The 27,384-nt window shown below is 40.2% G+C and overlaps 1 protein-coding gene across 3 annotated transcripts; it reads left to right on the forward strand.

Moving 5' to 3' along the window:
* Positions 1-872: 872 nt before the first annotated feature.
* Positions 873-27,017, forward strand: tagapb (T cell activation RhoGTPase activating protein b). Of its 3 annotated transcripts, none has more exons than XM_047151097.2 (14): positions 873-2,366; positions 7,307-7,392; positions 9,109-9,279; positions 12,736-12,903; positions 19,760-19,801; positions 20,562-20,646; positions 20,832-20,888; positions 21,087-21,138; positions 21,519-21,664; positions 22,750-22,911; positions 23,160-23,269; positions 23,572-23,752; positions 24,547-24,652; positions 25,023-27,017. In XM_047151097.2, exons 1-14 carry the CDS (start codon positions 2,322-2,324, stop codon positions 26,132-26,134), a joined length of 2,523 nt encoding a protein of 840 aa, XP_047007053.2. In that variant the 5' UTR covers positions 873-2,321; the 3' UTR covers positions 26,135-27,017. The 3 variants fall into 3 exon arrangements, with proteins under 3 accessions (XP_047007053.2, XP_017311476.2, XP_053531519.1); XM_017455987.3 differs by having other exon boundaries at positions 874-2,366; positions 21,516-21,664; XM_053675544.1 differs by lacking the exon at positions 873-2,366 and adding an exon at positions 5,111-5,331 and having other exon boundaries at positions 21,516-21,664.
* Positions 27,018-27,384: the final 367 nt, after the last annotated feature.

A 27,384-nucleotide genomic window follows, 5' to 3' on the forward strand; every position in this document is an offset into this window, starting at 1 on the left:
TAGTAATAGGAGGAGGAGGAGGAGCAGTAGTAATAATAGTAGTAGTAATAGGAGGAGGAGGAGGAGCAGTAGTAATAATAGTAGTAGTAATAGGAGGAGGAGGAGGAGGAATAGTGGTAATAATAGTAGTAGTAATAGGAGGAGGAGGAGGAGGAATAGTGGTAATAGTAGTAGTAATAGGAGGAGGAGGAATAGTGGTAATAGTAGTAGTAGGAGGATGAGGAGGAGGAGGAGGAGTAATAGTGGTAATAATAGTAGTAGTAATAGGAGGAGGAGGAGGAGTAATAGGAGGAGGAGGAGGAATAGTGGTAATAATAGTAGTAGTAATAGGAGGAGGAGGAATAGTGGTAATAGTAGTAATAGGAGGAGGAGGAGGAGGAGGAGGAGTAATAGTGGTAATAATAGTAGTAGTAATAGGAGGAGGAGGAGGAGTAATAGGAGGAGGAGGAGGAATAGTGGTAATAATAGTAGTAGTAATAGGAGGAGGAGGAATAGTGGTAATAGTAGTAATAGGAGGAGGAGGAATAGTGGTAATAGTAGTAGTAATAGGAGGAGGAGGAATAGTGGTAATAGTAGTAATAGGAGGAGGAGGAATAGTGGTAATAGTAGTAGTAATAGGAGGAGGAGGAATAGTGGTAATAGTAGTAGTAATAGGAGGAGGAGGAATAGTGGTAATAGTAGTAATAGGAGGAGGAGGAATAGTGGTAATAGTAGTAGTAATAGGAGGAGGAGGAATAGTGGTAATAGTAGTAGTAGTAATAGGAGGAGGAGGAGGAGGAGCAGTAGTAATAATAGTAGTAGTAATAGGAGGAGGAGGAGGAATAGTGGTAATAGTAGTAGTAGGAGGATGAGGAGGAGGAATAGTGGTAATAGTAGTAGTAGGATGAGGAGGAGGAGGAATATTTGTAGAATCTGCATGTGTTTTGAATCCTGATATGAATACTGACATGCACTATAGGGAGAAAGAAAGAGTTTTAAAGTTTTTTCTTTTAAGTTCTATAAAAGGATTTATCATAATAACAGCTTTAATAAAGTTCGGTTTATGGATCCACTCCGCTAGCTCTTTTCTTTTTTTTTCTGAATAAAGTGAAATATTTTATTTCTGACACCGGATTGTTGTTGGTCTTCTAAATGTAATGCCAAATATAATGATGTTTATGATGATGACGTGTGTGTGTGTGTGTGTGTGTGTGTGTGTGTGTGTGTGTATTTTTGTCTCTCGAACAGCTTGTTTCAGTGCACACAGCCTGCAAAGTTCAATTAAACCCTGAGTCAGTTGTGAAGTGTGTAGGCGGAAGTGGATTTTTGAGGTACGCTTCTGTGAAATCGTCCCCCAAAATGACGTCATTCATTACAAAACAATCGAATCGAACTTCAAAGGAAAGGAAACTGTTTTCATTGAAACGAAAATATTCCCATTTACAAAACTCGATCAACTTTTAAAGACTTCAACGCGGGCAAACCTTACTGAGTACAATCACGACCTTAATGCTATTGTTTTAGTCTCTGTGTGAATGTGGACACGTTTTATCTCCTCTCTGATAAAACCACACAAAACGAGCTTCGTCCGGCTTACACGTTCACATTCTGTTCTGAATATCCACGTTTCATCAACTCACCTGAACGTCAGCAGACAGAGAGAGACGGACCAGGCCAGAACGACCGTCTTCTTCGGGTGGACGTGTCCGTCTTCATCCTCGCATCCTTCATCGTCCTCACTCTTCAAGTCACAAACCCAAAGCTGCTCCAGGTTTACTCTGTGTTTCAGTCTGTAGCTGCCTCTGGATCTGAAGAAGAAGAAGTAGCAATGAACAGGGGCAATAATATTCATCATTACTGTTATAACAACTTTCCGAATGAATAATACTGTATGTAAGGAATAAAACTGCTACAGGAAAACAATCCAAAATCCTTCACTAGCTTCCCCACCTCATGTCCTCATCTACTGGACTGGTGTATCTTGTAATGAAATAATTCTAATAAGTAATACTTATTTTTAGGTTTCCATGTGTTTAACACCTCGCCACGCATAAAGCAGGAGGTTTGTGGGTGGACGCTGTGACAGTCATTCCCCTCACGGCTGCTCTTTCTCTGCTGCGTCATTAACGTCGTCCTCATTAACTTACATCACCACAGAGCTGGAAACGAGCTCAGAGTCTCGTCCTCACCCTGTCTCACCGCCCGGGGATTAGCGTTAGGAGCCCTGCGTTGTTTCCAGCCTCATTAGCGTTCTCTTTATAAGGCGAGGAAGGGAGCTCAGGCGCGTAGTCACATTCGGACCGGGGAGTGAAGGAGCTCTCTGTACTGACCTGCCTGCTGCTATGAGGAGGAGAAGCTACGATGAAGTTACTGCAGAAATGCAACCGGTTAGTGATTTATCTGCAGATTTCACAGCACAAAGCTCTGGACTCTTCAGTCCAGGGATTTCAGTTTGAACATGTGGGCCTGCATTTTTTCTTTTAAATCTCCAAATGGAATTATTGCTGTAACTGTAGATGCTAAACATTGATTGATTGATTGATTTCTCACATTAAGATCATATCCGACGTGTGCTCGCTATTTATTAAGGCTTGACCAGTACAAAACCGGAAGTATACAGTTCTGAAGTTATTAAAAACGGACGCAAAATCATTTCGGCATCTCACGCCGATGGGTTTATTTCCTCGGGGCTTCTGTGACCTGTAGTAGCGATCACACGAATAAATAAAACAACAGAACATACACAGCGACATACGCATTTATAAAAGCAGGCCGTGTTTGAGTAGCTGTAACTTTACGAGTCGAAACATAACTTAAACAGGAAATTTTCTCAGATGACTGTCGGTTTGAATCTCTCTGAAATCTCTGCAGAATATAACTGGACCGTACGTCTAGACTGTGCTCACACACAAACAAATCCCTTTCTGCGAGGAAATACGCTCCCTTAATGTCTTACAGCGTGTACAGCTGCTGTTTACGATTTTCTTACTACAGTATATCAGAATATTTATAACGGTATAACAGAATATACTCCAGAACATCTGAATCATCCCGATGCTGAATCACCCTTCTTCTGAAAGGACGCTTTTCCAAGTGAGACGTAAATATCCGTGATCACGATGAACAATATGAGCGCAGTAGTAAGAAAAAATAGAGAGTAATACTTTGTACTTTCTTTCTCATTGGACAAGGAAAGCGATTTATTAACGAGAAACGTAAAAGTGACACATCCACTGGCGTTAGTTTTTGGGGGGTTTTTCTAGCAGAAGACATGAAAGAACAGCTTTACCTCTGACTTATTGGACATCTTCAATCAGTCAGGCTGATGGGGAACGGGTTAAAGAGATCAAATAGACAGCACTAAAGCTTTTTGATACTAGAGCATAGTATACAACGGTCACAATAAAATGATAATATTTACACCTAGTAGGCTAGGTGAAAAAAAAAAATGAAAAAAAAGAAGGAATACTTATGAAAGACTTCAAATCCTTAAAGTCTTGGGTGTCTACTTCATATGTAAGGAATAATTGAGTATGATTATTAGAAAAACAATGCACACCCGAGGTGGTAATGCGGAGTATTTTTGACTTTAAGCCAGTTTCTAAACACGTTTACTGCTCAAGCTGTTGTACTTTTGGTGTTTTCTTCATGTTTTTCACCCTCAGGTCTGAATAGCTGTTTGTCACTGATTGCTTTATACTCATATACTCATTTGCTGTTGCTGGTTACCTTTGATGTTCGCTTTCGTTTATATATCGTTTCCCATCTGGACTGCCCGATACAGCTGTCGCCCAAATGTTAAAATTTTCATCCATCCATCCATCTTCTATACCAGTAATCCTTTAGGGTCACGGGGAAACCTGGAGCCTATCCCAGGGAACATGGGGCACAAGGCGGGGTACACCCTGGACGGGTTGCCAATCTATCACATGGGACAATCACACACACATTCACACACCCGTTCATACACTACGGACACTTTGGACACGCCAATCAGCCTACCGTGCGTGTCTTTGGACCGGGGGAGGAAACCGGAGTACCCGGAGGAAACCCCTGAGAACCCCTGAAAACATGCAAAGTCCGTACACACAGGGCAGCGGCGGGAATCGAAGTCTGGAAGTGTGAGCCACTGTGTGCCCTAAAATGTTCATACTCTCCATCCATCCATCTTCTATACCGCTTATCCTTCACTTCAGGGTCACGGGGAACCTGGAGCCTATCCCAGGGAGCATCGGGCACAAGGCGGGGTACACCCTGGACAGGGTGCGAATACTCTCTGTAAATATTAAACATTATTTACTGGAAAAACTCACTTTTCTGTCATTTTGTTTGTTGTTAAATGTGTGTGCTGTGGCGGACAGTAGGCTAACTTTGTGATATGGAACTGTCATGTGATAAAGACCTGAGTGGAACTACTTTAACTGTGCATTAACCGAAAAACAACTACATGCCTTAAAAACATGTGTCATCCAATCAGAATCAAGTATTAAACAGCGCTGTGGTAGAAGAGACATGAACTACTAGTGGAGTGTGACATCACACATAAATTCAATGCTGAACTCGGGCACGCCCCAAAACAGGTGGAAATCAAGTTTTTTGGGCCTCAGGTAAAAACAGCACCTTACAGAAAACTTCACCACATCAGTGATTCGATTTTCTTCATTACCCAATGTTTGTTTTTAATCAGTTTATTACTAGTCGACTACGTTTACATGGACGGCAGTAATCTAATTATTGACCTTAATCTGAGTAAGATAATAATGTGATTAAGGTGTTTACACGAGTCGCTTTTAGAATACTCCTGTCATGTACCCGTTTTACATGTTATTGATCATAATTAGATTAAGAGCCCGCGTCATTACGTCACCGCGCCACGCCGTCCGACGTCCCTCCAGAATTTCACGTATCAACATATAGTTCGTCTTCGTTATGGAACCGTATACAGTTTTGGGTGTTTTTATTTATTTATTTTTTAGAACGCTTTAAGTGCGGTTAATTATTTGTCATGCTATACGTGCTAATAGACAGCTTTTTGAAGCGATGGGTGTGTCCCAAATCGCGTAGTTACCGTCTATATAGTAGCCGAGATACATGTATTTTTCTCCACTACAGACCTGTATTAGGAAAGTATGTGATTTGGGACACAGCCGAACTCTCTTGTTTGCCGTAAAACTGCCGTGTGTGATCGTGTCCTGTCGCAAAATGCGGTGAAAACTCCCACACGACGTTCATAATGTGATTAAGGTGTTTACATGTCACTACTACACGTCCATAATGCGACTAAAACAGGAGTACTCCACCTGTCTTAATTAGATTATTGCTTACACCGATTATGACCTTAATTAGATTAAGGTAAGTAAAAATTGCAGTTTACATGCTAGTTTCTTAATTAGAGTATGGTCTTAATCGGATTAAGAGTGGATTATTGTTGTTTATGTAAACGCAGCTATTATGTCCCTTACAAATCCTTATGAATGAGCTGTTACTATGGAAACGATTATGCATTAGAATGAGCGCATTAATATAAACCTGCGATTTGCCTTGCTGCTGGAACTAATGTCTGAAAACTAATCAACTCGTTCAGAGCAATGTGTTTTCAGAATTCAAGAGTGCTTCGGTATGAATCTATATATGAAACAAAAACGATGCAAACACAAATACAAGGATAAAAAACCCCGCGTGAACTTCACTGTCTCTACACTAACAGTACGGTGGGAATTCTACCATGTGTACACAGAATGAGACCGCTAGTGAGGGTGTGTTAAATCGTGTATAGACTGGAACAGGGTCTTATAACCTGTGTATATAACCGTCAACCAGACCATCGTCACATTCTAACCTGTTTTCCTCCTCTAGAACTTCACATGCAGAACGATAACACCAAGTTACCGGTAACAAAAACAACAATCGTGTTTATGAAGTCGCTGTTGTTTCCTCTGCCTCCCACTAGGCTTCTGGGTAATGTTTAGCGCCAATATGCTGGTGTTAATTGCCGTCTACTGTGTTTTTGTTACTTGACCCACTTCCCCTGCTGATGTAATTACAACCAAAATCCCAAACTCATACCAAGCCATAGCGTTTCACCAAGTCCTCTGTTAAAGTCGTTAAAGCAGAGTGCTGTCTGTATTTCTGTTTCAGGATTCCGGCTTTTTCAACATCATATCAAGTGCTTCGTGAACTTTTTGTCATTGAGGTTTTGATTTATTTATGGAACATTCAGGAGTTTAGTACTGGTTGTCAGTGTGTGTTGTCAGCTGAGTTGATTGTGTAGGAATAAAAACACAAATGCTTATAAGTGTGGAGTCATTCATCATGTCTTTGTTAACACTTAGTTGTTGTTGTTTTTTTTTAAATTCGCTAAAAACCTGTATAAAGTAGAGCGGAATTCTGTAAAGCGGTCAGCAAATGGTATTTTACATGTTAAAAGCATCTCAAATCGTTTGTGTTAAAGATGTTGCTCGATAATTATTGATGTACCGAATTAGTCAGATTCATTCATGCCCTCTGTCTGATTCAGGACCTGCTTGTTTTGTGTCCTTGCTCAGTTTCGGGAACAATACCAAGCACACACTGCATATTTCTACAAGCTAAACAAGACAACAAATAAAAGCAGGTTGTCATGAAGTCCGGCTAAAGAACTCTTTTTTTTTTTTAAAGAGAAGTAGCAACTACGACGAGTATGAGCGAGGAAGCAAGTTAAGCGCTTTAAAGCGCTGTAGCGTTTTAAACGACGCACATCCTGAATGATACGTCTTGTTGTCTACACGTGTTAACCCGTAGCACTCTGAACGACAGAGTATTGTTATTTGAACAAGTGGGTGTTGTTTCAATATGAATGGCTGCCCCAGAATGCACTGGTGCGCATGAAAAGTCCTCATCAGGGACACACTGTATTCAGCAGCTCCGTTTAATGATCGGCCTTGTCCTATATAAAACAAACAGGAACAACAAAAGGAAGTGACAATAAATCAGTCCTGTAGGCAGAAGTGGGCAGTAACGTGGTAGACATCCCTAAAGATCTACTTCTCACATATACTTGTAACCAGTGTGAGAGCGTGGAATGGTGTGTAATTGTGCGTTCGGGTATCATGACTCTGATATTTCTACAGTTTTCACAGATACCTTACAAGCTACAGTAGTTCACTTGGTCAGTAGGAAAACAAATGCCTTGAGAAGTGTGATAAAAGTCACAGCAAATCGTTCGAATCGTCACAACCTGACGTGTCGAAGACGGGAAGCGCCGTGTTACGATACATGTTATAGTATTGTATTATTATTTAGAATGAACAGTAACACTTCTGTTACGCTTTTTCATTGTTTCCCCCAGCACTTGCGCAGTCTGGCGCAGAGAAGACGATCCGCACCAAGCGTGGTGTTTGGGAAGGCTCTGGGAATGTCTTGGCCCTCCATCAGGTTGGAACGATTTCCTCCAAGTCTGAATGCTGAATCTTTAGCTTTAATTCATATTAGCTATATACTTTTTTTTTTTTTTTTTTTTTTTAAAAACAACACTTTAAACTATTTGTTATCAGCATGTTTTCTAATAGAAGTAATGCCGCTTTTTCTTTTTTTCTTTTTAGAGAATTCATACGGAAAATTTCTCTGAAATATATTATATGGATATTTTCGAGATTTATCCAAATGCATAAAAATGTTTGTTTGTTTGTTTGTTACACCAGCGAATCACGGCGAGACATGTAACACAGCACACAATAAATACGTTAAGCTCGGGCATGGAAATGTGGTAACATGTACTGACGGCTTTCTCTACGAGAGAGTGTGTGTTATTATAAATCACCTAGGGGCATCTAAGCAGGTAACTGTACAGTTTAACGTGAACATGACATTTAAAAGTGTTTATCTGCTTGTATTTCCTCATTTGTAAATTGCTTTGGAAATGAAGAAAAGTCTGCTAAATGAATACATGTAAATGTAAATGTTTATATAGAATGGATAGGGTTTTAAGCTGTATTGTGGATGGTCTGCGGTTTAATTAATACTGTTTTAATTTGCAGGTATGGCAGTGACAACGTGACGTAGTTAAGGCCTCCAATCTTACATCATGTAGATTAGAAAATATGGTGCATCCAAGACATCCATAGCCTTTAGACAATATTAATTATCATGAGGTCCTCATTCATAACTCCATACATTTAAATTTGAAAAAATAAAAAATTACTAATGATCTATTTTGAGTGACCAATCGCTTTAAAATCCTTCTGACAATCATTATGTTGTTATTTGACAGATATAAACCGATGTTCCATTTATTCACCTTTATAGATGTTGTGTAATTATGTAGCAGCGTGCGCCATAGAGCTATTGCACCTAGTGGTCACAAATGGGAACTACAACAAGCACTAATAGATCCCGGATTGGGGAAAGAATCACGATACCCCATCCTTTGGGGAGGAAAAGGGAACAGGACAGTTAATGATGTGATTGCCAGGGGTGGGTTAGTTTAAAAATGCTCCATGGCTGCCAATATCTTGTTTTATAGCAAATAATCTGAATTAAATGTAATAATTTTCCACAAATAATACTTACAAGCCAAAGTGCAGACAGTGTGTCTATGAAGTACAGAACCATTTCTATTGTAATATATATTGCAAAGATTGGGAGAGGGAAAGAGGGATTATGGAGTGAAAACATATATCAGAAATGCGTGTGTGTGCACTTTGACACTTGCGAAAAAGGAGAAGAAACCGTCTTCCTTTTCCGATGCACGAAATATTTTCTGGACTGCTTTCAAGACTTTTGTGTGGGGTTTTTTTTTTTTTTGTTGAGAAATCGTTAGTTGGAAATTTGATTGAAATCTGGCAACCCTGTTTTTTGACTTTAGCTCTTCAGGGAAAACACCTGCTTTATTAAACACAGTTGAAGAAAGATATGTCAGAAGTGCTCAAAACAAGCTGCTTGACTGTGTATCATCAACTCTAAATTGCCTATGACATAGTTACGTAAAAATAAAATTCATTCGATAGTGAAATACAGCAGAAGTCAAGTGTTATAGCCTCTTGACCTGATTTAGTTTGAGGCTATGCCACTGAAATCTATGGTCACAAGCTCCTCTTGTCATGGCCCATGAACATGACACGAGTGTGATGTGTGCGCTGCTGTGTCCTGCAGGGAGGAGTGTGTGCCCGCGATCGTGATCGATCAGTGCCCGTTTGTGCTCGGTCTGAGCAGTGAGGACTCGGAGCTCATCCTGGACGACACAGTGCAGCTCACCGAGGGACAGAAGACGAGCGAGAGACATGTATTCCTCTTCAGTGATGTGTTGGTCATCGCTAAGCTCAAGTAAGACCGCAGCACAGATACACACATAGAGACAGAGTCCATTAAAAATGACTGCAAGTCACAAACTTCTTCCAGACTTGATGGATTCAAGGCCTCTTTAATTCATTCCCATGCAAATCTATACACACTTCTAAAAACTCCTCCGTATGTATGTACATGCACTTGTTCTATGCAAGTAGCTGCACACCTGATTCAGATCGCTACTAATACTACTAATAATAATTCCTTACATTTATATAGCGCTTTTTTTTTTCTAGGAGCTCGAAGCGCTTTACATAGTATGGGGGAGGGAATCTCATCGACCACCACTAGTGTGTAGCATCCACCTGGATGATGTGACGGCAGCCATACTGCGCCAGAACGCCAACCACACACCAGCTATTAGTGGAGAGGAGAGAGTGATGTAGCCAGTTCAGAGATGGGAATTATTAGGGAGCCATGATAGAAAAGCGTCAATGGGGGGATTTCGCCAGGACCCCGGGGTTACACCCGTACTCTTTTATGATAAGCGTCCTGGGAGTTTAAATGACCACGGAGAGTCAGGACCTACGTTTAACGTCTCATCTGAAAGATGAGAGTTTTTACAGTATAGTGTCCCTATCACTGTACTGGGGAATCCGGCCTCACACAGACAACAGGGTGAGCGCCCCCTTCTGGCCTCACTAATACCGCAGCAACCTTGATTTTCCCACGGCGGTCTCGCATACAGGTACTGGCCAGGCTCAACCCTGCTTGGCTTCAGTGGGAAACCAGGTGAGAACAGCAGGGAGATATGTCTCGGGCAACTAAGTGTACTGTGTCTCTTGTGACTGTATGTACCGTTTTTATTTATTTAATTTTTTTGCTGCTCCGTGTTGTATTTTCAGCTCTAACAGTGCACCGGCTTCAGCTCACTGTGGTTTTGCTCATCAGTTCTATCGCAGCTGATTTTACAATATGATAATTTCACACTTTCGGTTTGGTGTTACAAATGTCTGGATATACTCACAGCTCGTTTAACGATATCTCTAAAAAAAAATATCTTTTTACACTAAATTAAAACTGAGAAACTATTTGCTAAAATTACATAAGTGCATGCTTTGCAATGGCTATCTATGCTTTATTATTATAGCTTGTCTTATCAGTAATTGCACAATCAGGTGCAGAAGATTGTATCTAAAATCTTCAGAAGTTAAATATGAAATGTTCTCACGTCCCACACCAAGACGCCAGCGTAAAACGTAAGCAAAAGCAAAAGAAACAAAAGTAAAAGAACCAGAGAAAAGCTATAGCTTAACATGCACTATTTGGCCATTTGAATTGGGATAAATAAAGGAATGTGAAACCTAACACTGTAAAATTCAGCATGACTGACCCAGTCATGTGAAAAAAATAAGTACACCCCATGGAAATTGTTGCTTTTTTGACATATTTGGACAAGCAAATATCTGATCATCTTTGAAACAGCGCCTATTAATAAAGGTGACGTACTTGAACAAAACCACAGGGAAAATTAACATTTTAAATAATTTATTCAATAGAAATATCAATAGATGTGATATTCTTTTGTGGATAAAGTAAGTACACCCTTGACCTCAGAAGCTAGTATTGCCCGCTTTAGCAGAAATAACTTCTTGTAGGTGTTTCGCATAATCGACAATCGACTTGCTGGAATTTTTGACCACTCTTCCATGAAATATTCTCTCAGTTGCAAGAAGTGTGAGGGTTTTCTTGCATGTACTGCCCGTTTCAAATCCCCACACAACATTTCGAATCCGGGCTTTGACTAGGCCATTCCACAGCCCTCCATTTCATCTTTATGAGCCGTTCCTTGGTGGATTTGTTAGTGTGCTTAGGATCACCATCCTCTTGAAAGGTCAGCTTTCGGTTCAACTTCAACGTTTGGACAGACGGCCTCACATTATCTTCAAGCACTCTTTGATATGATGCAGAGTTCATAGTTGAATCAATAAACGCAAGCCGACAAGTCCCTGACGCAGCGAAGCAACCCCAAACCATAACATTTCCACCACCGTGCTTCACAGTTGGTATGAGGTGCACATTATTCCAAAAGGCCTGGTCTTTACCTATGTGTTCATTGGCAAACTGTAGTCTTGCAAAGGCTTTTTGCAGGCACGCCTGCCATGCAGGTCTGCCATGCAAATTTGCGCAATCTCTTTCTGACTGCAAAATCATTGCACCGTGAAACCAACAGTTGCAAGCCTTACCAGCAGATCCTGTGATAAAATTTGGGGGTTCTTGGAGACTTTTTTCTGAAGACCTCTTTAGATCTTGGCATGATGAAACCACACACCTCAATAACAAAGGAAACACCAGACACTAGATATGAGAGCGGACAGATAAACAAGACCGGTTCCACCTGCACTCCCTAAGCACGTTCTAATCACCGGCACCCGATCTTGAACACCAGATTCTAATTATATGCATTTCAAGGTGGGATAAATGTAGGGGTGTACTTACTTTTTCAATTTTCCAAATGCAAATTTTGCACGTCATTTGATAGAGTGCATCACCTTTATTAATACGCATTGTTTCAAAGAGGATCAAATGTCTGCTCGTCCAAATATGTCAAAAAAGTCATCATTTGTGTCTCCTTCGTCTTGTCTTTATCCCCGAAGCCTCTCCAGGACTCTTTCAAGGCCAATGCACAGTATTAACGTGAATGACAAAATCAAAGTCTAGATTAAAACCACGAAAACATTTTTATACTGACCAAACTGTGGTTATACTGTATATATGTACATATAGAATGGCTTGCATATACAAGGGATTCTGATTGGTCAAAAACTGTTGATTACTTTTCATTACCAGCAGGTCTGACAGTACAGTACTTTAGCTCCAAGGCAAGTGACGGGTGTTTACTAATGCGCTTATTTTAATACACTGTTCCTAGTATAACGACTTACAGAAGGACTTGTATGGCCAACACGCCGCGTAAACAGGTTCATTATTGATATGGTGAAGTCCTCTGGAAAGAGACATTTAGCGTGTCAGTGCTTACAGTGTAAAAATCTGCCTCTGACACTGGAAAGTCTTCAGGACAGGGGACTGTGTGCATTCCCGTTTCTCTCTTTTACTCCATTAATATCTACAAGAGAGCGAAAAAAAAAAAAAAGAGAAGTTGGTTTATAGCAGCTTGTTTCGTGGACATTCCACCACATTAAATGTAATCATAAATGGATAAAACGTATGCCTTCTCGTTCGCTTATAAGTGGAAAAAGTGGAATTTAAAAATAAATAAATAAATAAATAAAGAGGAATAAATCACCTTGTTGTTGGGAAATAATCCACGTCAGGGTTGTAACATTACACCACCCTGACTCGGTTGTTTTCCTGTAGCACATCCCAAAATGTTTTCTTCTTTACATATTATTAATAAAGAACGTGGTTCACTAATGATGATCTTATTGATATTAATGATATTATTGCTCCTGGTCATTGCGTCGTCGTCTTCAGATCCAGAGGCAGCTACAGACTGAAACACAGAGTAAACCTGGAGCAGCTTTGGGTTTGTGACTTGAAGAGTGAGGACGATGAAGGATGTGAGGATGAAGACGGACACGTCCACCCGAAGAAGACGGTCGTTCTGGCCTGGTCCGTCTCTCTCTGTCTGCTGACGTTCAGGTGAGTTGATGAAACGTGGATATTCAGAACAGAATGTGAACGTGTAAGCCGGACGAAGCTCATTTTGTGTGGTTTTATCAGAGAGGAGATAAAACGTGTCCACATTCACACAGAGACTAAAACAATAGCATTAAGGTCGTGACTGTATTCAGTAAGGTTTGCCCGCGTTGAAGTCTTTAAAAGTTGATCGAGTTTTGTAAATGGGAATATTTTCGTTTCAATGAAAACAGTTTCCTTTCCTTTGAAGTTCGATTCGATTGTTTTGTAATGAATGACGTCATTTTGGGGGACGATTTCACAGAAGCGTACCTCAAAAATCCACTTCCGCCTACACACTTCACAACTGACTCAGGGTTTAATTGAACTTTGCAGGCTGTGTGCACTGAAACAAGCTGTTCGAGAGACAAAAATACACACACACACACACACACACACACACACGTCATCAAAAAACATCATTATATTTGCCATTACGTTTAGAAGACCAACAACAATCCGGTGTCAGAAATAAAATTTCACTTTATTCCGTTTATACAAAAGGAAAAATATTTATTTAAAAGAAGAAGAAGAAGAAGAAGAAAAGAAAGCAATGTGGCTCCATAAACAGAGTTTTACTAAAGACATCCTATATGTTGTACAACACGTTTTTATGATAAATCCTTTTGGAGAACTTAAAAGCTTTGTCATTTTTTTCTAGTTTGCCAGTAATATGCCAGATTTCCAGGAGTTTGCTACTCCTACTCCTTCTATTACTGTTCCTACTGCTCTTCCTACTCCTAATACTCCTTCTATTACTGTTCCTACTGCTCTTCCTACTCCTAATACTCCTTCTACTACTATTACTGCTGCTGCTACTCCTTCTACTACTCGTACTACTAACACGTCCTCTACTACTACTACTATTCCTAATACTACTTCTACTACTACTACCACCTAGTCTCCGTACACCGATCATATTCTATCATATCACATTCCTATCATCCACTACTACTAATACTACTACCAATATTACTACTACTGCTCCTACTACTTCTATTCCTACTCCTAATACTCCTCCTGCTACAACTCTTCCTCCTCCTCCTACTAGTCTCTATACTCCTAGCATACTACTACTACTACTATTCCTATTCCTTCTACTACAGTGCTTACTTCTGAGCCTCCTACTAATACTACTACTCCTATTACTTCTATTCCTACTCGTTATTCTCCTCCTCTTCCTCCTCCTACTAGTCTCTATACTACTACTAATACTCCTACTACTACTACTTCTATTCCAACTCCTTATTCACTTCCTCCTCCTCCTTCTACTACTACAAGTCCTAGTCATGCTCCTCCTCCTCCTACTACTACTACTACTACTAATAATAATAATAATAATAATAATAATAACAAGATTTTCAAGAATCATGGAGGGAAAATGAAGAGTTTAAATAAGCAACCACAAATGAGGAACCTGTGAAATTATATTGAAATGGCATCACATTAGGGGGACATAAATATACGCAACCTCAAAAATCCCCGTATGCCCACTGCCCGATTCACATTTCTTGAAGTTGGTGAAGTTCCTTTTTACATGCAGTACACACAGAGGAGCAAACACCATAACACTGTTGTAGTCAGAAATTCATAACCTACTTAACGTAAACCAAACCGGCCGAATTTAAAGTTGTTGTTTTTTTCAGGTCTGTAAAAGGGAAATTCTGCATGGAATCATTTAATAACTTAATTTTTTTGTTGTCGTTGTTGCTGTTTTTAAGTGAATGCTACCATATTTGAGGAATTTTTGCTGAAATGTGCCCCAAAATCTTTTTTTTTTTTTTTTTTACAAATTGTTACTTTTGTTTACTCGTTTAAAGTGTATTTTAATACAATTGTAAAAATCCATGAAAAGATGATACCATGGCCACAATTTATTCTTGCCAGGCACTCGGGCTTCCTGTAGAGCAGGGGTGGGCAATCTTATCCGGAAATGGCCGGTGTGGGTGCAGGTTTTCATTCCAACCAAGCAGAAGCCCCACCTGAGTCTACTGAAAGCCAAGATCGACTGATTAAACAGCTGGACTCAGGTGTGCCTCCTGCTTGGTTGGAATGAAAACCTGCACCCACACCGGCCCTTTCCGGATAATCTTACCCACCCCTGCTGTTGAGGGATAAAGACAGACGGAATGTTTAACAGAACGTATAACTCTAATGAGAACTTCAATGTCAACATTTTCATATACGTTGAATATGACATATTATATACATTTTTTTGAACATCTCATTCTAGATTTATCCCCCTCTCTGCTGTTATAATAACCTCTGACCACTAGATTGTAGAGCGTGGCTGTGGGGATTTGTGCTCATTCAGTCACAAGAGCATTAGTGAGGTCAGGCAGTGATGTCAGGTGAGGAGGACTGGGCTGCAGTCAGTGGTCCAGTTCATCCCAAAGGTGTTCAGTGGGGTTGAGGTCAGGGGTCCAGTCCAACCTTGGCAAACCATGTCTTCATGGAGCTCGCTTTGTGCACAGGGACAGCACTATGCTGGAGCATGTTTGGGCCTCTTAGTTCCAGTAAAGGGAAAGTGTAATACATTCAAATACATTCTAAACAATTGTTTGCTTCTGAACTTTGGGCGACAGTTTGGGGAAGAACCACATATGCATGTGATGGTCAGGTTTCTACATACTTTTGGCCATACAGTTTCTTCAATCTGTTTCTGTCTTCAGCATGCACATTGGTTAAATATACTTGGTTCCTCCACCACTGTCACCATCTCCACCAACAAATCATAGTTAGCCGAATTATCACACATATTGCAGCCGTGTTTGTGATTTCTTATTTGAGAGTATTGAATCCATATTTTGAATATGTTTCTGTCACATGAATTGTCCATGCGTGTGTTGTTGAACGGATAGTAAACACCGAATAGGAAGTAAAAAATGAATGGGAACCGAAGCTGAGAGAAGAACGAGCTTGGCGGGGGAGGATGATCTGAGGACTTAGTTATAGTCAGTCGGCAGTATTTGTTACTTTACATTAAAACCAATTTGCATCAAACCGATCTCTATTCAAACGTCTTTTTAAAAAAAAAATTTTACCGTGTCACTTAGCACGGTCACGATCACTGCCATGAATGCACACAGGAAGTGAATGGCCCTGTCGGTTTGTCAGCTTGCTCAGTATAAACCAGTATCCAAGGCTGTACAGTATTCATAAGTAGGAATATGTGTTCTTGGCCCTTATCATTTGTATTGATGACAGTAGTGTCTTTTTTTTTGACCAACTGCCTCTTTATAGTGTATGAGAGCTGTGACCAATGAAAAGGGAAGTAAATTCAGGGAAGCTAAATTTCCTCCAGCACCACAAAGCTGTTTTAAAACACAAAGCTACATTTTGGACTGCTCACGTGCTCAATGACGGGGTATTCCACGCCACAGAGAAACTCATAGTGGAAAATCAGCCGTCTATAGGAAAAATAAGAGGGACTTTTGGTAGATAACAAAGTACCATTGCAAATGTACAAAGTTTTGACACTTCAGTAATGTTCAACTTTTTGTGTTTTTTGTGTCTATACGACACGGATAATAGCAAGCTAGTTACACCAATGAACTTCCTTGTTATGATTTTGTTTTGTATATATATCGGCAATGAGAAAACTGAGAGCTCACCCTATGTCAAATAAGCACTGTTATATATTGTTGCGCTTAGAAATTTCCACATTACATCTGAATTGATGTTATTTATAGGACGACGTTTGTTTTTTTGAATCTATTGAGGTTTGGATTAAACCCTTTCAAGTCAAGCGACCAGTCAAATAATAAGCTAATTTCTAGAAAAACTGAAAAGTAAGATGTGACTGTTTTGATAATGCGGTTGTGGTTTAAAAAAATCGTAGACCCCGTGGCTATGTTTCATAGACCCCCAGAGCATAGCCTTGGGGACCGTGATGTTTCACATTTTGTTACAGTGGTAGAAATCACAACCAGTTATATTTATTATTCGAGTTATCATACTGTAGTTATTAGCCTGTTTCACGATCATTTCAATTGAACTCATTCAAACCTGTAATTTAAAAAATAAAAAAAATAAAAAAAACCCTATCAAGTCCAAATCAATTCTGAACTGTCAATGGAAAGTTCCGGAATATAAAGCTCTATTGCTATACATAATAAATAGTCAGGATATTTTTTACTACACATTTGGATAATGAGCCGAAGGTTTATTAGTTGGACTATATTCATTAAATAACTTTCTACTAAGCGGGTAGAATTAAATGTTTTTGTCATTAATTTTATATATATGTATATATATATATATATATATATATATATATATATATATATATATATATATATATATATATATATATACATATGAAATTTATTTATTAAAATACGGTAGTTGCACAAAGGAATTTACTTTCATTTATGACTTACAACACAGTACACATCTATCACATGATATATACACAAACCACATGACCCACTATTGCAAAAAAACCGACACAGTTTACACACATATCACACGTTCTGTTGCTGCACACACCTCCTGAAATCCATCACGTGACGGATGTGAATGCAACAGCCAGGATTCAGAGCTCAGACATTTTCATGATAAATTTAGTTTGTGTTAATATTTCATACCAAGACACATACATGCCAATAACATATTTATACCAACGGATAAAAACAGACATAGAGACGGATAGATAGATAGATAGATAGATAGATAGATAGATACAGTGCTGTGAAAAAGTATTCCTGATTTCATTTGTTTTTGTGTGCATCTCATGCTAAATAGTTTTAGATCTTCAAACGAAATACAACAGAACACCAAGGCAACCTGAGTAAACACACAGTACAGTTTTTCTAGTAAACACACAATGCGGTATACATTTTTTGTACTGAAGCAAAAAAAGTTACCCATGTGAAAAACTAATTGCCCCCTTAAACTTAAAATCTGGTTGTGCCACCTTTAGCAGTAATAACTGCAACCAAATGCTTCCGATAACAGTCTTTATCAGTCTTTGACAGTGCTGTGGTGAAATATCAGCCCACTCTTCTTTGCAGAACTCCTTTAGTTCAGCCACATTGGAGCGTTTTCAAGCATGAACTGCACGTTTAAGTTCCTGCCCCAGCATCTCAGCTGGTTGAAGTCAGGACTTTGACTAGGCCGCTCCAAAACTTTAATTTAGCTTTTTCTGAGCCATTCACAGGTGGACTTACTCTTTGCTTTGAATCATTGTCTTGCTGCGTAATCCAGTTGTACTTGAGTTTCAACTTACGGACTGAAGACCGGACGTTCTCCTTTAGGATATTCCAGTACAGAACAGAATTCATGTTTCCCCTGAATTACTGTAAGTTGCCCAGGCCCTGAAGCAGTGAAGCATCCCCACACCATCACACTTCCTCCACCATGCTGGACTGTAGGTATTGATGATCTTTTTTGTGGAATTCTGTGTTTGGTTTACGCCAGATGTAACGGGACCCCTGTCTTCCAAACATTTCCACTTTCGACTCATTAATCCACAGAACATTCTCCTAAAAGGTTTGAGGATCATCAAGGTGTGTTTTGGCAAAATTCAGACGAGCCTTAACGTTCTTCTGGGTTAGCAGTGGCTTTCACCTCGCCACTCTTCCATGGATGCCATTTTTCCCCAGTGTCTTTCTGATAGTGGAGTCATGAACAGTGACCTTGTAAAAAGCACTATACAAATAAAATTGAACTGAATTGAATTGAATTGACCTTTATTGATGCAAGAGAGGCCTGTAGGTCCTTTGATGTTGTCCTTGGCTCTTTTGTGACTTGCTGGATGAGTCGTTGCTGTGCTCTTGGAGGAATTTGGTAAGGTCGGCCACTTGTGGGAAGGTTCACTACCGTGCCATCCATGTGTTTATCCATTTGGAGATAACAGCTCTCGCCGTGGTTCTTTGGTGTCCCAGAGCCTCTGAAATAGTCCCAGGCTGATGTATTTTCAATCACCTTCTTCCTCATCATTTCTGGAATTTCTTTCAACTTTGGCATAGTGACTAGATAAGACCTTTTAACCATCTTCATGATGTTGAGAAAGTTCTATGTAAGTGTTGATGTGATTGAACCGGGTTTGCAGTGATCAGGTCTGGTTGCGTCTAGTCCAGCTGAACCCCGTTATCAGTGCAGTTTCATAGATTTGAGGAATTAGTTAACTACAGGGGGCAAATACATTTTCACACAGGCCCAGCTGGTATTGGATTACCTTTTTTGCTTCAATAAATAACATTATCATTTAAAAAACTGTATTTTTTGTGTTTACTCAGGTTGCCTTTGCTTTTTGCTTTTGATTTGGTTTTAATCTCTGAAAATTTTTACTGTGAAATATTCACAAAAACCGAAGAAATCCGGAAAGAAAATACCTTTTCACAGCACCGTATATAAACAGACAGACAGACAGACACACAGCACCACTAGTATGACGAGTAGGCGTGTTCGTAAACCAACACGGTAGGTCGATATGTCTGTGGATCGTATTTAATGTCACACAAGCCCTCATTTCATGTTCCAAACCAGTACAGTTGCCAATTTACACTCATCTCATCCTCTCTATTTGTGTATGCGCTTCCTGCGGTCCCATATAAAGCCCTAACACCTAGTCAGGTGCTTGGCCACCACACAAGGAGAATTTCCACTTGTCGACACGGCGTCAGGGCGAAAAGAGGAAGTGGCGGTGTTACCATGACGCTGCTTCCTGTCCCCATGACTTGGTGCAGTTTCCGCTTGTTAAAAAGAGGCCTCGTGTGTGCAGCCAGTCCATCAGTGCGTGCGATTTGTGCTTCAGTGTAAGGTGTATGAGCTCTGTGGATCAGTAACTCAAACCATGCTGTTATTTTACCTGCAGTTCGCCTGAAGTTAAAGAACGCTGGTTAGATACCGTTCACAGGTACGTGCCCCTCTCTGATCCTATATTATTATTCTGTTTATTAGTACTATATTTATTAGCAAATCATACATAAAGTCACTTATACAAAATCAATAAGTAATGCAATGTGCCGCACTAATCCGTAACCATACGAATTTGTCAGACTTAAATAAGAATAATATGAAGGACAAAATCAGTGTTTGACTAAGGATTCATAACGCTAGAATGTATTCTATTAATTGTCTCTTGACCAAATCGACTTTTAAGACGAACACTAACACATCCGATTTCGCAGGAGTCGTCGTTGTCTGATCGGTTTTATTTTCGAATATCGCTTGCGGTTCATGTGATATTGTTATTGTGGTATTTTATGGTATGACGTATCACTTTTGAACGTTTTCTTGAAACAAGCTAGCCAGCTAGTAAATTCCTAGTAGATACTGGTGCATAGCTGTTTGTGGGCACGGGCAGGCCAGTAACATAAAATCGAAACTACAATACACATAATACCCTTTAATGCCAAAGTTGTGCTTGAACGTTACTGAGGATAAAGGTTTACAAGATGTCATTAGGACTTTACCGTTAGCGTTCAACCCAGTTTTACTCTTATGTAAAATTGTAAAACAGAGCATGTTGGGTTATTATAGATTTTGTGTGATCGGCTATGAAGTCGAATCACTTCGATGACAGGAACATCGTAAAGGTCCCGTGTTTCGTTTTGGTAGAAAGTTGAAAGGGGTCGTTGATATAAAACCACTAACCGCACTGCATATAATAACAGGAAAATTACAGAGGCTAGGAAGAGGACCGCTACGATTTCACCACCTCCAAGTGTCCTCATGAAGGTCTTGAGCAGCACCACCACGGTAAGTGCACCTATAAGTCAGTTTGCATTCTGCATCTATCGACGTGTACTCGACCGACGTTATCTTCATTTACCTATTAAGCGTCCGAATGTTTGCACTGAGATTTCGACTGGCTGGATTTTAAGTTCCCTGGTAGGTGTTGGGGTTTGATTGTGTGTGCTCTGTCTTTGTGCGGCGTGTTGCAGAATAAAGTTCTGAGCGGAGGAGGAATGGAGGACAGTGTCATCGACCTGCAAGTTAATGTGAGTATCGATTTTTCAAAGACATTTTTCAAATAAATCATTAAATGAAGGCAGTCGGTTTGTTTGTTTATTTGAACAAAAATAAGACCGGTGGGTGTGGCGGGCTTGTAGTGCAACACCAATGTGGTTACGAGGGCGTGTGTGCAGTTACACTGTGTACTCTATATTGCCACGCACTCACGTCTCGCTGTTTCCCAGGCTCTCCATGGCAACGGCTCCTCCCTGCAGTGCAAGACGGAGCTGGCAATTGGTGAGTTCAAACTCAAATAAAGAAGGCGCTTTGTGACCACAGGTGCGGTTAGGGGCCCTCCAAAGAGTGCCAGTGAAACTGAGTGGGAGAGACTCAAAGAAGGAGAGAGATGAGGGGTGAGAGAAGAAGAAGACAGAAAGACAGAGAGATAGCCAGCTAGAGAGAGAAAGAGAGAGAAGAAAAGATCAAAGTACATGACTTTGTGGCTTTATACCTGAAGCTTTTAACTCATGTGTGCCCACTGTTGTGTGTGCGCCAACTGAAGGACACACTTTAAGTCTCAGCTCTATGTCAGTCTGATATATTCTTAGCAACTCTCCCTTTTCACTCTGACTCACAATCATGTGATTTTTTTTTTTTTTTTTTTTTTACTTTAGCAGAACATGATGGTGGTAAGAGGAGCCTGTTCTCCAAGCTTAAGAGAAGAGACACGCACACAGGCATGCCCACACGGCCAGGACACAAGACGAGCCTGCTGTTTGGTCAGCCTCTCCCCGGAGACTCTAAAATCCCCAAACCCATTGCTGTAGGTCTCTCTTCTTTTTCTTTGCGATAAATATACGGTATATGCAAGCACACTACTGTTATTTTTTTTTCAATTCTTCATCTTCTTCTTCATCTTACTATTATTTATTTATTTCCGCAACTAACCCGTGTATATAGAGATCGAACAAAGGATAAAACAGGAAATGCTGATATTTTAAAAAATAAATAAATAAATAAATAAAAAAGGTAATGTGACGAGTTCCCACCCTAGGATTGATTATTTACATGTAATAGCATGTCCCGGCGTGGTTTATTCCTTTTACACCACAGCGATTAACCAATTTTTTACGCTGTGGAACATTGACAAACCAGTCCATGTACCTTACAACGGTTTCCTATAGAAACGCTAATAATTACCCATGATTTGCCTTGCAGACTTGCGACATTTCTTTGGTTAAAAATCGTGCCATCTCGTCTCCCGCAGGCAATGAAGAACTTCTTTCTTCTCTCTTTTACTTCCTCACTTTTCATTCATGCATGCACACATACAAGTTTTTCCTCATTTTGCCCGAGCGTTAACAAATAAACCTTCCTCACGTACTTCGTTTATTAAGATATCTTTCGCCGGTACTTCTACTTCGAGGTGTTTCCTACATGTAGCTTTATAACATTTCCACCTGTATACGAGAAGATTCATATCTTCAAAGGCAGAGGCAAGGAGACAGGCGATGCACTCTATTCTCAGCACTATTAAAGATATTTCTCCTAAACTAGAAGTAATTCAGTACTCAGAAATGACTTTATAAAAAGAGGCAGAAAACTCCACTGTCATACCTAAGCTGCTCTTCCCACACGTGTGCACACGCTTCGGCTGAGATCTAATCAATAGGAAATATTCAATCAGATAGTCTGACAGTGGTGTCTTCAGCTGTAGCATATCTCGTGTTAACATCTACACGTCAGGTTAAACATCTCGAAAAGATCAGAGTTGCAAAGCCGCCAAGTCCATTTGACAATATAATAGAGGGGGTTTTGAATAACATGAATACCAACGCACAACAATACACACTTAAAAATCTATATGACTTCTTCTTATGATAATAATCGCCATCTGTGTCCATTCAGGATCTTCTTGTGCTGTTGTGGAGGAAAGGTCCCGATACAGAGGGGGTTTTCCGAACAGCGTGTAACAGCAAGAACCTGAGTGCCGTCCGTGATCAACTCAACTCTGGGGTTGCGGTGGACTTGGAAGCACTGCCTGTGACTCTGCTGGTCGGATTGTTAAAGGTAAACACGCTGTCCCTATTGCAGCATGCAGTGCGACCATTTACTCAACCGTATGCGTTGCTACGATCATCCCATCCATATCCCAGTATATACTGGGGAAAAGTATCCAGTCTCCAGGATCTTGTGTGTCGGTCCTGAAAGTGTGATATTTGATGACATGGCGTGATTGACTCATTTCCAACACAGTGACAGAAGTCCATATATAAGAAGTCAGTAAATGAATAATACTGATGTCACTCTATTGACAGACGTTCCTGAGGGAACTTCCAGGAAGTCTGCTGGTGGCCGAGCACTATGCTGAGTGGATAGAAGCACTGGAGAAAGAGAAGAAAGAGGAGATACCTGCTGAATTGAGAAGGTAAGCATGGAGTAAAAAGAAAGAGAAAGCAAGACGTGGGCACGGTTAGGGGCTCTTTTTTATTTTAAGAAAGCACCTAACTTCACCGGCTCGAAACAAAATTAGGAAGAGAAAACGGGGCTTTCGGCGGACTTTTCCCTTTCAAATAGGGAACAACTGAGTGTCAAAATGTCAACTTGTTAAAATGGAAGGTCACCACTTCTGCTTTTGGAGTCGAATGAAAAAAAAAAAAAAAAAAGCATCAAAGTGATTAATGGTTCTTCCTCTTTTTTTTTTGTCTGGTCCCTTCGCTCTACGTTCAGGATTGTTTCCAAACTCCCCGAAGCCAACAGGATCCTGCTGCAGTACCTGCTCTGTCTGCTGCGCCACATTATCCAGCGATCAGAGAAGAACAAAATGGATCCCAAAAACTTGGCTATCTGCATTGCACCGACTCTGCTACAGCTCAGCAGCCAGCCGCTGGACGTGAGCACGGTCGAAAAGGTTAGACACCTGTCTTCTGACTCTTACTCATAAAGCACATAAAGCTCAAAGTGTGGTTTGTCGAAGCGTGACAAACCGCAACGTTCTAGTTTTTACTAGACCAATATTTTTGTTTGCTCAAGTATGAGTGTGAATTGTATGTGCAAAAAGAGCTTCAAAAAACAAACAGGAAAACATATGCACAACATTTCACTTTGACAGAACTACCTTTGAGCTACTAGCTAAGGACTGTGTTTGCTGGAATGCAATGCTGCAATACATTTCCACACAAATGTTCTAGACAAATGTTTTTGAAACACCTCTCAGATCCTTACAGGGCTCTGAAACAGGTGGATATACCAGCTCAACGTATCCACCGTAGCTACTCTATTTGATTAGGGTGGTCGAACAAATTTTTTCCAATTAGATCCACGTTATTTTAAATAAAATATCAGACTTTTTTAATGTATGATTTCCGATATCATATCCCACATTTTTACCGGACCCTCGAGAGACACCTTATACTGTAGGTAAACAGTATTTCAATTGGTGGACAAGATCAGGGCTGACACATTGTCAGTAATTTCAACGATATATCATGTACTGTAAATATCTACAAACTGTTTTACTGTAAAAAAATAAATAAATAAATAAATAAATCCTCTTCATGTTTGCATGATGTTTACCTCAGATCTGCAGGGAAACTCCCAAAAACCACTGCTTCACCACCACTAACCATGTACTAACTAGGCTACACTGATAGGTAATGCTATATTTTTTATCTCTAACATCATAATTGTCATTTTGCATTGTAGGTGACAAGCTTAACCCAGTTCCTGATTGAAAATTGTTGTGAAATCTTTGGAGAAAGGATCCTGAGTCTGCTTGGAGACCCAGAAGAAGAGCTAGGACATAACTCAGGTACAGAACACCAAGCTAATAAAACTTGTGCTTTTACCGCATGAATCGGTTTACTTAAAAAATAAATAAATAAATAATCATATGTCATATAGCGCCAGATTCTGAGAGGTCCCAGCTTTGTGAGAAAATCATATCATCTTCAAACTGTTCTTAATTTTAGTCTTTTTTTTTTTTTTTGCATTTAAAGAACACTTTATGAATTCACTACAGGAGTAAGAGACACCAAAATCCTCGAAGGACTTACTCACGAGATTAAAATCCCTGTCGATCAGTTCCAATCAACAAATGACTCGCTGTGATTCGACTCGAGAAGTATTTAAGAATACGTAATGTATCCTCTAAGTCATAACGCAACTTTGATTTTACACAGATACGATGTCTTCACACCAGCACGACTCCGCATATGACAGCACCGATGGAGAGAGCGGAGAGGCGACAGGACAAACACAGCAAGCATGTCCTCACATCCAAATCCAATGTTCAGTCAATCATTCCCACTCCTCAGAAGAAATTTTCGAGCCTTTCACCAAGCCCTTCGACCGGCGCAGCTCCGAGCCCGCCATCTTTTCTTCGGTCGGGGTGAAGGACCTTCGATTTCTGGCACGGAGTCACGATGACTGTTCTTCTGCGAAAGAGTATGGAGAACAGCCTCTGAAGAAGCAAAATTCCGACGACTCGTTCCTACAAGCACAGAGGAGACCGTTGCAACCTTTACTGAGAAAAACGACTGGCAGTCTAAACCTTGAAGTACCGGTCATCTCCAAAAACTTCTCCTGCTCCTCATCTTGTTCTCTGGAGAGCACTAACTCGAACATCTCTGAGAATTCAGTGTTTGCCAACTCTCCTTTGCCCTCTCCGTCCAGCCCTCGGAAAATACAACCCGAGAGACACATGTCTCTTAACGTAAAAAGCAAAATGGACACGAATTCAAGGCGTCCGTTTCCATTTAAGCGAGCCAAAAGCCTAGGAAGTTTCTCCATTAACAAGGCAAGCGTCAAGAAAACAGAGGCACAAAAAGAGGGCACTTTTTCATGTGGAACGTTGCAGGAGGACTCTCAGAATGAGGCAGAAGTTCTGGATGAGCCGGTGAGGCGCCAAAGGCCGCTCTCTGCCATAGAGGTCTTTGAGCATGTGGACAGACGTGACCCTGGAAGTCCACCGTCGTACCAACAGGCTGTGAATTCTGGAGTCCTTCAGCCACCTCCTGAATACCGTACCATGACTGTCCATGATGCAAGAGGGCTGGGCCAAAGATCTCGTCCTATGTCTATGAATGATTACATCTTGGACTCTTCTCCCGTTTGCCAAATTTTGGACAAGTTGAACTTTTCCAACGACGATTTAGTTGGACCTCAGCAGGGCTCATTTAGGCAAAGAGCCATGTCTGAGTCGATAGGCTGCACCAGGATCGACAAACTCCATCGTCGGTGCAGTCAGCCTGTGTTCGAGGAACTCTCGTATGGAAAGGAGTCGTATGTGTAAATCAGTACTTAGCTTTTTGTTGTTTTCACAAAGCACTTGTTAGGCCAAGACATTCCCTGTAAGGCAGTGTCAGTTTTTTTTTTTCTGTTTCTAAAAGCTACTTAATATACTAATATAAAATATAATATCACCAGTCTGAAGCTATGTTTATGTAAATATCTGTAAATAGAGCAACCTATTAAAGGAATGGTTAGGCAAAATCGATTATTTACTTTTGCACCGGAGCTCCACGGCTAATAATGCTAACAAGTAAGAGACGTCTGTCTCACCAGAAATAAATAGCTGCCTCAAATCACATCAGTGGCTTCAGTAATGTCATGTTGACTTACCCATGTAGTTTTGGACAATCTATAATGTATAAACATGAACAGAATCTCACTGCGTAGCTGAACACTGCAGCGGTATGGGGCAGCCATCTTGAAAGGCAAATCACTTATTTCCTTAACTTCATTTTCTGTTCGCTAGACCCCACCTCCAAAAGTCTGAAAGTGGAATTATACCAGAAACTGGAATTTTTCCTGACTATTCCTGCTGTTTTACAAAACCATTTATTATTATTAAAAAAAAAAAAAAAAAAATTATATCATCATTTTTGGAAAATATATAAATATATAAATAGATTTGTGGCTCAGGTTCAAAACTAAAGAAGCACACGTTAATACCATTCATGTCCTTGCTGATTGACTGCATTTGCACAAAGCTGTGTATATCTTTGTTTTAACCATATTATAGAGTTCATTCTTCGTTTTCCCCATCTGCCTCTGGCACTTTCGTGATGACACTTGTACATATATATATAGAGATATGTGTGTTTGTGTATGTATGTATTTTATATGTTAATATTCCACTTTTCTTCACTACAATAAACTTCGTCTTCTATGAATCTTCGGAACATCTCATCCTTTGGTATTGTATAAGAACTTGATTATGTACTTTGTGTGACGTTAAAACCTTTAATCTTAACTTTTAATCGAGCTCTGAAGCTCATATATGCACTGTTCCATTTTTATAAGAGAATTGCATAACAGAGACAAAGCCTCATTGAGAACAACATGTTCTGCTTAAGCGCTCTGCACAGAGGAAGTCAGCCATGATCACATGGGCTGATTTGGTTTTTCTCTGAATTCAGTCGGCTTGTTGAACATGTGCCACCATTTCCTCCGTCTCGGGCTAAGAGCAAACTCCATGCAGATAGCTTCTCTTTGTTTGTTTTTTTCTTTCACTACCTTTCTGAAAATAGTTTAACTGAT

Source organism: Ictalurus punctatus, chromosome 25 (genome assembly GCF_001660625.3).
Source record: "Ictalurus punctatus breed USDA103 chromosome 25, Coco_2.0, whole genome shotgun sequence".
Lineage (NCBI taxonomy): Eukaryota > Metazoa > Chordata > Actinopteri > Siluriformes > Ictaluridae > Ictalurus > Ictalurus punctatus.